Source organism: Thunnus maccoyii, chromosome 12, assembly GCF_910596095.1.
Source record: "Thunnus maccoyii chromosome 12, fThuMac1.1, whole genome shotgun sequence".
Classification (NCBI taxonomy): domain Eukaryota; kingdom Metazoa; phylum Chordata; class Actinopteri; order Scombriformes; family Scombridae; genus Thunnus; species Thunnus maccoyii.
The window spans coordinates 13454142-13465909 of record NC_056544.1 but is presented as its reverse complement, the minus strand read 5'-3'; the positions used below and the strand labels follow the sequence as shown (position 1 = coordinate 13465909).

Here is an 11768-nt window from a genome sequence, read left to right as displayed (position 1 = left end):
ACAAACTATCTGTCGATCAGTCAGCTGTTGCTTCCCCCCAGTGGGATGTACTGATGTCTCATGTTACTGTATCCACTGCATCACTACGACTCAAAATGTGTAAATTAGCTTGTGCATTTGTTTTCAATTTGAAAAATCAGTGTTTTTGCGCTGAAGCTGTTACAGTGTCTTGCAATGGCTTGCTTGCAATGGAAGATTGTTATTATGTCGCCATCAAAGGGAAATACCAGTGTAATTTTTGGTTGAGCGCTCTAGCAATTCAGTTTAGGATTTTTCAGTGTTCAAGAGCTTTGGTTTGTCTCCTGCTGTATTAATGTAACAACAGTAGGTGGCAGTATTTACCCCTAACAAGGGTCTAACCGTATGCACAATGAAATCTGGATGGAAGCACGGGTGTTTAGATATTTAAAACCAGTATTTCGGGCATTTGCATTGTCTTCTTTTCTTGTATTTTACATGCGCACTTTGTCTTCTAACAACGTTTTATCTTCCTGATTTACTTTTAAAGATGCATATTTAAGTTTTTATGCTTATGTATAGTATATTGTTTTAACAAATAAGGCCAAACTAATGCGTACATAGATGTATTTATTTCAGTTGTGTTTATGTATGTACAGTTATTAGTATGTTTTTGAAATGCTAGTGGCTCTTGTATCAAGCCTTTCTAATTCTTGTTTTTAAAGGTGACTTTAATTAATTCAAGCTAACTGAATGAGTCTGCTGGTACGTTCAATAAAGTGTCTTTTACACAAGCTGTATGTTTTGTTGAAATGAACAGTTTACTTCAAACACTTAAAAAATCAAAACAAAATGCGTACATGAGAGAGGTTTTACTCCTCTGACCGCACTCAAAACATTTAGTACAAAAGAGTATAAGGGCTGTACACGGGTTAAATTCATCTTTTTATCAAACAGTTTGCTTAAAATAGCTTTTGTAAATTTAATTAGTCTGACTTCTGTAACTCTTAATCAAACATAAACCTTACATATATACAAAATACAGAGAGTGCTGTACCTGTCTGCACTGATGCAGACAACACTGTGAGTTAAACCACATTACTTGATGGTTGAAGGTTCGGACGGCAGTTAACAGAATCCTAACAATAATAAAAAAGTACAATAAATATAAACAACTGCAGTTGTGTATTGAAAAATACACAGTGTGAAATGAAATCATGAAAAACAAGGTTAAAAAAACAACACTTTTGTCCCTGACACCACTCAGAGTTTGTGGATGTTGTGCAAGTTGTGCGAAGAAAATTAGAAATTAGAGATTTTTCCATTCTGTTAACCACACACAATGCTGACAGTGCTTTGTTTTGTCCAGAAGAACAAATGTAGTGAGACACAGGACTTTCTTCTGAGTAACCATCTTGATGGTTTATCACAACGCTGTCCAAACCTTCATGAGATTCAAAATAAAACACCTGTATGTCCCTTTAGTGCTTAGTTCATTTGGAGCTGGAGCTGGTCCGGGCTGTAGCGTTCGCTGCAGACGGCAAGGTGACACGTTGCTCGTCCATTCGTTTGGCCTGAGAGCGCATTATGAGGCTGAAGAAGTCCTCATCTGGTACAGTGGGCCCTCGGACTGGAGGAGGGGGAGGTGCACAGCGCTGGTCATCCAAACGGGACCCCTGGTGGAGCAAGGAAGGAGGACATGAGAGTGAGTTTGAGATGTGGTTCAAGTTTTTTTATTTGTCTTCTGAAAGCACATTACAGTGACTGAGTACCAACTCAAATAGCCTTTTTGTTTAGACTCTGAATATTTGGTGAAAACACAGGCATGACCCACCTGGCACTTGACAAGCATATCGAAGAAGTCGTCATCAGGCTCTGTGTTGTCAGCGTTGGCCATCAGGTGGCTGAGCATGGCCTGGTTGCCGTTTTGATTGAGTCTGAGGCCGGGCAGGCTTCCCCCTGCTCCTGACGACTCACCCAACTGGCGGCCCTGGGCGCCTGATACGTTGGCAGACTCTGACACAGCTACAGAGTTAGAGATGATCGATGAAGGGGCAGAAGAGCAAGAAAATCAGTTTCAATGTTAAGTTTTAATGTGGTGATTGGTTGAATTTTGTGTGTGTGAATGAATAGACTCACATTTCCTAATGGCTCTGGGAGGCGACTCTGGGCCACTGTTTAATGAAAACCTGCTGCCCTTATCCTTTATTGAACAGCGCTGGTCATCCATACGGTTGCTCTGGAAACGGCTGAGCAGATCAAAGAAGCCCTCGTCTCCGAGCATGTCAGGACTGAGTCGCTAAAAAAAGGAAAATATATTGTTTGATAATAGCTGTAGGAGAATGAAAGAGACGTGTGTGTTTGTGTGTGTGGTTATCAGCATGTACCTTCTGTGGTCCCTGTGCAGCGGTCTGGCTGGTGTCCAGGGTGTTGCTGGTGTCCTGGAGGACCTTACTGGAGCCACCAAACTTGTACTTCTTCCCACGCAGACGGCTGACAAAGAACAACTTCGAGGAGCTCTTGGCCAGGGAAGGTTTGGACTGTTTGGTCAGAATATCACTGTTCCACTTCTGACCCTTCAGTACACAGGAATAGATTAGTTATCACAGTGCAGAAAGAAGTGAAGTGGGAATACAATAGAAAGCAGAACAGTTCTTACATTAATTTTGTCTGGTGTGAGTTTCATCAGCTCCAGATTCTCCATGCTGTGTCTTCTGCTCATCCTGGGCCTTGCTCCTAAAACATAAACAGTATTACCACCTTTTACACATACTGCACTGTTAAAAACATCTTAAATATAATATCTTGAGAGTTCAGGGTTTGTGATTTTTTTTTTTACCATGCAAGTTGTAGTCTATATCCTTATTCTCTGAAAAAGTGGAGTTATTTGTGCTATAGCTCAGACCCAGCACCGTCTGGAGATCAGACACGTTCATACGAGCTGTCAGCTCCCCACTCCTGTCTCCAGTCTGGAGGAAGAAAAAAAACAGACACACAGGAAGGTTAATTTTACAACTGAATGATTTCTTTACCTGTTTTTGATAAGTTTTCAAAGTGAGACTACATAGAATATTCAAGTGAAAGGAAATGTATGTTGCTTTCATTCATTTTGTGTACCTCTTTGCAGATTTCCAGGTGTTTCTCAGCAAAGTGCATGGCCTGGTCATGGTTCCCCAGCGCTGTGTGAGCGTTTCCCAGACTCCAGCATGCACGACCCTCCCCGATCCTGCAGAAACAATAAAACATTTAACTGTTTAATTGTATAAGGCATAGTCAAAATGTAGGAAACATCTGCATAAATTCTTCCTATAGTGAGTGTGTGCTGTGTGTGTGTTGGTACCGGTCATTGAGGTCCTGGGCTATGATCAGGTGTTTGAGGTGGTAGTCTATGGCTCTCTCATAGTCTTGGAGCAGCGTGTAGGTGTTGCCCAGACTGTAGCAGGCCTGGGCCTCCACAGCTCGATCCTTCAACTGCCTCGCCAGCTGCAGCGTCCTCCTGACAAACATGCAGACAAGCTGGTTCAAAATACTGCGGTGAGACCTCAGAATTTGCCTGTGGCTCTCCATATCAAAGGCCGTCTTTCTCAGAAGTCCAGGAACATTTTATACACTGAAGCACATATCATATCACACACAAGGGAAGCTTAATATTTGGATGGTGGCGTAACAATTTGTCTTTCAACAAAGATGATTATGTAACACCACACCCAACATTTAAATCTTGGCAGCAGTAAGTAGAAAAAGAAATATGATAAAGTGGAATGCATAACTTCATGTCTTTTTAGATAAGTCATACATGTAAGAGTATTTTCTTACTTATTCTGCACACTACTTGCTAAATAAGATTCTACATGTACAGATAATATTTTTTTTTTTTAACGTGTTGCAAGAGATGTCAAGCATGCAGAGTGGCCCGCACACTCATGCTGGAAATTAGTGTGATGGTAGTGATGAAGCCTGATGAGGCCAGCTTACTTGTAATGTTCAGCTGCCACTTCAAATTCCCCCAAAAAGATGTAGGCATTTCCTAGGTTGCAGTAAGCCCGTCTCTCCGCCGAACGGTCGCCAAACTCCTTTGCTATTTGCAGGCGCTGAACAAAGATAGAAACAGAATTGAGTTTTTATCATTTCTTTAGAATCACTGTAATTACAGAAGTAGTTTGTCATGCTTATTAAGCTTGTCTATGGTGTTGTAAATGAAGAAAGGATTTTCAGGGTTTCCTCTCACCTGTTCATGAGAAGCCACAGCTTTGCGAAAGTTTCCCAGTAAGTAGTGGGTGTTGCCTAAGTTGCCATAGGTTCGGCCCTGGGCAGCCCGATCTCCAAGCTCCTTCACTATCGCCAAGTTCGCCCTAAAACATACAAGTACAATCCAATGGTCAGACAGCAACCAGCTCAGTGATATAGATATCTAATAACAGTTGGCTGGTTAGCTGCAAGGTATCGTATCATTAATAAATAGAGCTGCAACAATTAGTCAATTAATTGATTAGTCGGTAATCAAGTAATCGTTTAAGTCATTTTTAGGCAAAAATGCCAAAAATTTGACGGTTCCAGGTTCTCAAATGTACTCAAATTTAATGTCATGTCAAAACAAGATATTCCAAGATGTTACATTGGGCTAAAGGAAATTGTGATGGGCACTTTTCACTGTTTTCTGATGTTTTATGGGACCAAATGATTAATAGAGAAAGTAATGAGCACATTAAGCGACAAGGAAAATAATCGTTAGTTGCAGCCCTATTAATAAATATCCTATAATGTGAGATTTATATGGTTAAAACACCCACACACACTCTGACTTACTCATAATACTCAGCTGCCTGTCTCAGTGCCATCATGACCTCTTCTGGGAAATCTCCAGGCTCAGCTCCGCTCCAACAAATACTTTTGCCTTTAGCATGGTACACGTTCCCAAAGTTATACAGAGCTCTTGCCTGACCCACCTGACACAAATCCAGGAAAAAAAAAACATACCTTACAATCAGCTTATTTATTTAACCAAGAAATCTCCTGAGATACATTATGTCTTTTACAAGAGGTTAATAATGCTACTACTGCAGCTGCCTCACCTTGTCATTAATGTCCCTCGCTATGTCCAAGTGCCTCTGACAGCAAACCACAGCCTCGTCAAACCGCCCCAGCACCTTCAACGTGTTGCCAAGGTTCCCACTGGCTTTGGCTTCTCCAAGCAGGTCTCCAATGGTCCTACGTAACACATATTACCTTAGTAAAATAAAAATCTGTATCTGTGATGACCTGTTAACAGAGTTGTGCAGGTTCTTGTGTAAGTCCAACCTGGTCAAGGTGAGGTCATGCCGGTGAAACTCCAGGGCCTTAGCGTACTCATGCAGGTGGAAGTATGCATTGCCAAGCTGGCTGTAGATGGCACTGAGCACCTGCAGGTCCTCTGTACCCACCTGGATGGCAGTTTCAAAGAAGGAGACGCCAGCTCTGTAGTCCCCCACCTTACAGAGACGCTCACCTTCCAATGCCAGCTCCAAGCAGGACACCTCCATCCTACAGCAGACAGGAGAACATTCAGTCGCTCAAGGGTTAAACACGAGTCTGGTCTGCTGTTTGAACTGGCTAAACCTCAAGAAAAAATGTACTGAGCACCATGACTTGCTCCAAAGTGCTGTATTTAGAACCAAAACTAAGGACCAAAGTTAAAGAAGTTGTAGAAAACTAAATCGTCTTTGGCTGTAACCTAAAGACAACTGAACGGACTTCACTCCCGACTGGTGAACAGCCTTTTTCGAAGCAAAAGCTTTAAACAGGGAATGTTGTTTAGCTACTTCCTTCCACCTACAGAGAACAATGGCTCCAACTGGGGTTTGTTTGTTATGGTAGCTCTCACATCCTTTTGACATGCGTCAGAAAGTAAAGAGGGTGCTTTTCCAGTCAGATGAAGTTAAAACTGGGCAGAAATGTTCATTACTCCCCAGTTTATTAGGCTGCAGGGTAAAACCATACCATTGGGTTTTAGATGAATTTCCTTCTTTTCATGCAAGCATTAGTTTCCATTCATGACCACAGAATAAAAATGGACTTGCAGAATTTTTTATTTCATTTGTCAGTTCAGTTTGTTAGACAATCCCTGCTTTGAAACACTTCCTTGTTGGTGTGTTCACAGATGCTCCAACGACTGAAATTTGTGACTTGGTTCTTAAAAATCAATCTTTTTAAGAGACAATAAAATTCACATTATCTCGAATTTCTGACAATATGGTGTGTGAAAGCAAGGTTTTCCTTCCTAACATTAAAGTAACTGTTCAGATTGTTGGTTACGTTTCAACACATTCTGAAATCAAAATGATGCAGTAAATGGCTTCCTATAGCATAAGAAATCAATATAGAAAAACTTAGGATGTGATTTTTTTTTTATGTGCAATTTGAAGTGTGTCCTCTAAGACAACTCAATAACCAAGCCTTGTGGAGTTACAAATGAGATAGGCTCAGGCATTTCAACGCCAGATGAAAAGACTGTCAGACAATGGCTGGCGACTTATCTGCAGATGGATTAACTTTAGATTAAGCAGCATATCATGCAGAGCAAAAGCCGTTAGCCTGCCAACTTTTGTTTTTCAGGAAATCAGCACAAAGTCACACAAAGTCTTTTCAGTTTGTTTATCTCAAGCTTTCCTCCTGTACCCACCCAATGTTTTGTTAGAAGCTGACCCAAATACATAAACTCTTCACATGAAGTAATAGCTTACATAGTCTATGATGTGCTACTAAAATTACACAAAAACACCAAACAATGCAGCTTGTTTCTTTCCTCAGCGAGGCTATAATTAACAAAGGCAAACATGGTGCCCTGAATGGTCCATAAAGTTTATGTAATCATTAGTCTTAGGCCTTAAATGAGAAGAACCTACTTTTTGTTTTCTACTAAGTTAACAACATACCATTCAACACTATAGCTGTGGTAAATACTAGCCTACCTGCTGGCCTTTCTTGTCTTACAACAACAACAAAAGCACATGGAACATCTGAGAGGCATCTAATGAGGTTTCCACTGCTGCGGCTCCTTCTCTTTCCCCGAAGCATGGAGAGATTATCTCAGACCAACTCAGTAGCCTATACTAAAATAAGATGAATCTTATTTGTTGTTCATTTAAGTCTAAAAAACAAGCTAAAAAAAAATAGCGTTCATCTCCTGTGACATAAAAGCCACTGGTCCTCTGACGTCACATTTAACACTACACGTTGGAAAACCTTCAAGGAGACGCGTGTGATGTTGTCACAGTATTAACCCCAAATGCAAGGCAGCAGGGAAACCGCTGAATCAGTATTTTCTGAGCTAATCTACTTGTCTCTCTGTCAAACTGTCCTCTAACCTGGTCACCTGAGATTACTGCTGTAGAGTATGTGCACCCAACAGATTACAGAGCTAAGTAGCTTTATTAGACATGCCAGACTCAAGCAGAGTCTGTAGTGAAGTCTAATGGAATCAGTTCATTGAGAATTACCATCCTGACAGTAGCATTCATAGGACCACAGAAAAAAACAGATCCTCCCACCAAGCATACGTCTACTCTATCCAATTAAGTTGCACACACATGTAGCAATAAACAAAGCCGGCAGTGATGAATTTTTCAGGGCTTGTTAAATATTGAAGGTAGCTGGAGCAGTTCTTTCTCTGTTTGGCAAGTCACACCTGCTTCCAGAGCTCTTTACCTGGTTATGTAGGGACAGCTGGCTGATACCTTTTTGAGAAACTCACCTGCCTTTAGTCAACAAACTCACAGGAAGCACTGTGAAAAAAAAGACTCCTCCTCTATAATTTAACTCAGGCCTCTATTTTCAAGCCCATATTACACTCAATACCATCACTTCCTCAACAAGTCAACACCAAATAAATCAATACCTCATCTGTTACCTGGCACTGACACATCTTACGTAACAAGCATTAAATAATCAAAAATATAAAGACCTTCTTCTTCTCTTCACCAACATTTAATGCCTTCATTTAAAGTCCCTTCTGAAATGAATTGAGTCAAAACAAAGAGATAAGGATATAAAAGATAAATACAGAGCTCTACAACTATATTTTAGTTGAGAGAGGAGAGATTCCTACCTGTAGCGAACATTGAAGGACTGGTCCTCAGCCCGCATGCTAACCAGTGAGCCGCTGGTATCCATTGAAGTGCATAATATGAGGGACAATCCCAATTTAGTTCCCGAAAAAATGGTTGCGTTTAAAAACAAGAGCCAACAAGAAAGAAAAAAAATCTTTGGTCAAAGAGAATCGGGCAACAGGAGGCGAACCGTACAAAAAAAAATCACCCAATTTGGTCAAGACTGCGATTGTCCCTCTGCTGAATGTGGACAGGGGAAGGTTACCCCATGCATGTTAGACAGAGCTGCAGAGTCCTGAGCGCCAGTCCACAGGGCTGCTTTCGTATACTGTGTGTTTTGCGTCACTGCCCTTCAATCTCTCATCAGCGGCCCTCTGTGAAGAGAACACAAGATGCTGCGTGTGAAGCCTCTTTCTGGGCCACGCGGTGCCATGGCAACACCAACCAAACAGCAGCATGCACCAGCGGGGCAGGCAGGAAGTGAGAGAGCAGGGCAGGAACGAAAGGGATGGGAGGGGGGGTCATCACAGGCGAGCTGTCAATCTTAAGACTGTGACTCAATTCGTCCAAGCTTGGAGATGTGTGTGAGCGCTCTAAAGGTGCTACAAGGTGCTACAAGGTGACCAAGCTATGAACACTTGATGATGTGACAGCTATGCAAGCAGAGATGAGAGGAAAAATATAATCGCCAGGGTGTGTAGATGCAAATCATAGGAAATCACCGAAAACTAACAGTACCCAACCAACAACTTATTGCATGATTTGCCAAGAAAAAAAAAATCACAAAATTTAGAAAAAGCAGCTCTGAAACAGTCCAGACACAACTGGAAAAATAAAAGAAGTAAAACATATGAACCTACTGTGTGGACGTGACTTCCACCAAAGGAAAGGACAGTGATAAGCAAGCTACATGGATAAGATGGATTGCATTAAGTAGAGACCGGAGCCAACCGTTACCTCATTTCTCCATGAGGTCATACTAGCCGCACCCACTTGTCCCCCAAGTTTAGCCTTTCAGCCCCTCCCCTCTGCATGGGAAATAGAGCAGGCAAGATATTTCCAAACTGGGTTCATTCTTTACATTGAATTGCAGCTAAAAGACAAAGTAGAGGTGATAAACAACAAGCAGCGTGTGCATCTAAAACCCTTTCAGAGACAGAGGGCATGGTGACAGTTGACAGTTACAACACATAGCATTACAATTGCATTACAGTTGATAGATTAGGCAATGTAAATAACTGTAACTGTGCTCTTTCTCCATCAAAATATCCACATCTGCATACAGGCCTCTAACTGGTATACTGAATTGCCTTCCTGTTATCTTAGCATATTCCTCTTATTAACGAAATGACTATGTGAAAAGATATAAAAAAGTACCTGACTGTATCTGACTGTCTACATCAATAATAAGCAGAACATTCTTAAGTTAAAATGCAAAAATGAGGAACAAAAACGTGTGAATATCAATCTTGATGATTTGTGAAATCCCTCCTTACAACAACCATGATGATTATTACTTTATATTTAATTTGCTTGCTTAAAAGTCAAAATGTTGTCAATCTGCAGAATTTATTATTAAATAAGGCCCAGTTCTACCTAGAAGAGGGCCAGTATTCTGAAACTATATTGGATTAGGAACTTTAATCTACAATAGGTTTGCTGGGCAGGTCCTTGTTTGACAAGTATTAGATCAGCACTGAGCTCATAGTGCAAGAAGAGCACAAATCTTAAAAACACACACCACATCCAAAACAACTCAAGCCTGTTTGAGCTCTAGTACAATACGCTACACTGTATGAGTGTCAGTCATCATTCAACACTAAATGTTTTAAATTTTAGAGCCCAATAAAAAATACAAAGACAGGGGCTTGTGTGTGCACATGCAAAAGTGTGTCTATGAGGCACTTTGCTACTGATATAGCACATTTATAGAGGAGAGCTTGTAAAATCCATGCTTTAACCAACAAAAACAGCCTTTGGCAAATTAAAGTCCACATATGTTGAGTACTTGTGTTTAAATCCAGCTGTCTGAAAAGAAAAAAATGGCACAAGATTGAAATAATCTTTTCGCCCAGCCTGTTATTCCTGCCGGTGCAGGAACATCGACAGCCTTAACACAGTCTGAAGCCCAGAGCTTTGGGACTCTGCACTGTTCATGTTCCTGCACATTTGTATAATTACCAATTGATGTGTGCCAGTGTTCGAGCAGCCTTTTCCACCATTGTATGCCAAATGGGTGTGTTTCCAAGAGACCTGACCAGCTCACAAAGCTACAGTGTTCGTGGACAAGCGCGAAACTGGGAGAAGTGATTCATGACTAGACGTACATCAAAGGAAACAAGAGCTTGATTTTAATTGACAGCTTCACAGGAGGTAATCACAGACTCCTTTTTGAGTCACAAACAGGACATGATTTCATCTTGAACACACAGCAGATCTATTTTCATTGTGCTTACAGCTCATTGATGCACTAAAATGAGTACTGCTTCTGACAGCAAAATCTAAATATGGAAACACCACTCAGCATTAGACCATGACCCAGCAAAAGCCTTCACCAAAACAAAAGAAAGCAAGAGATGAAACAACTAAATAAGTACTGACCGGTAACTCTTCCGCACAGGAACAGGAAATCGGGAAAGCCTGCAAGGAAAAGTGTGAATAACTTAACATCTAAATAAATTGGTGTTGTGGTTACTTAAGTTTGTGTATGAATGTTTGTGTATTTTGCCTCCCATGGTTATGATACAGGTATGATATCAAATTAAATTCACACTATATGCTTTAGTACAAACGATGATTAACACACTCAGTTGCCAGTTTGTTAGGTACACCTACAAACAGTAAGACTTAGTGTACATAGCCTAACCTTACCTAAATATTGGTGATATATCCCTGTATTACGCAATACATTTCAACATCAACTCAAACTACAGCCTCCAAAATCACCATGAATTTGAATTAGCACTTTTCCACAGTTTCGATACTGTTTTTTTTTACTAAACTAGCATATTAATCACATGATGTGACAAGTTGAAAGTGAAATGAAATCTGTATGAAAGTGCCCATAACTGTGTAGCTTAACACAAAATACACTTACCAATTATTGTAATTATTTATGTAATACTACAATATATATGATTCTGATAGACATGTCTACCGGCGTTGTAACAAGCAGTAACCATTGATTTTTCAAACTTTTTGAGACAAATCAGTAACTTTTAACGTTTTGATTAATCTCTACTGGACAAATAGCTTAATTCTGACAGATTTTACTCCACCTTGAGAACGATCGACTGGGAGCAGATAGCAAACACCAGACTGTTCTGGTCGGTACTATTGTCAGAGATTTTGTGTACCAAAGTAACATTACAGCCATTTCGAAGCAACAACCTCCGTTAGTGAATTCATCCCTCTCTGATTAATTACAGTAAATAACGTTATCACATCTAGCTAAAGATTAGCTAGTTAGCTTGTTAGCTGCTAAACTTACGTTAGACGATCCAGTTCGAACAATGGTCAATTCTCCTCGTCTTTTCTTCACTGTGTCATGAGTATAAAAAACTAGCTTCCTTTTAAAAAAGTGGACAGTTGTACGTTAAAGCAAGGCTATTTAATGTACAGCCCAAAACTACATTGTCCTTTTAACTTTTCTTAAACTTGGATTTAACTTCGATGAGTTGAGAAGCCCTGCTGCTGTACTACGCTATGTGTTTTTTTCCAACCAGC

The 11768-nt window shown here is 40.5% G+C and overlaps 1 protein-coding gene across 3 annotated transcripts; it reads right to left on the bottom strand.

The window, feature by feature from the left end:
- Nucleotides 1-606: 606 nt before the first annotated feature.
- On the bottom strand, nucleotides 607-11762 carry gpsm2 (G protein signaling modulator 2). 3 transcript variants are annotated; one of them, XM_042428964.1, is made up of 16 exons: nucleotides 11533-11762; nucleotides 10644-10682; nucleotides 8042-8416; nucleotides 5257-5478; nucleotides 5031-5166; nucleotides 4765-4904; nucleotides 4187-4310; nucleotides 3934-4049; nucleotides 3299-3454; nucleotides 3076-3184; nucleotides 2798-2927; nucleotides 2618-2694; nucleotides 2346-2534; nucleotides 2098-2257; nucleotides 1793-1983; nucleotides 607-1634 (listed from the first exon to the last, which is right to left on the bottom strand). In XM_042428964.1, exons 3-16 carry the CDS (start codon nucleotides 8104-8106, stop codon nucleotides 1452-1454), a joined length of 1998 nt encoding a protein of 665 aa, XP_042284898.1. In that variant the 5' UTR covers nucleotides 8107-8416; nucleotides 10644-10682; nucleotides 11533-11762; the 3' UTR covers nucleotides 607-1451. The 3 variants fall into 3 exon arrangements, with proteins under 3 accessions (XP_042284898.1, XP_042284899.1, XP_042284900.1); XM_042428965.1 differs by lacking the exon at nucleotides 8042-8416; XM_042428966.1 differs by lacking the exons at nucleotides 8042-8416; nucleotides 10644-10682.
- Nucleotides 11763-11768: the final 6 nt, after the last annotated feature.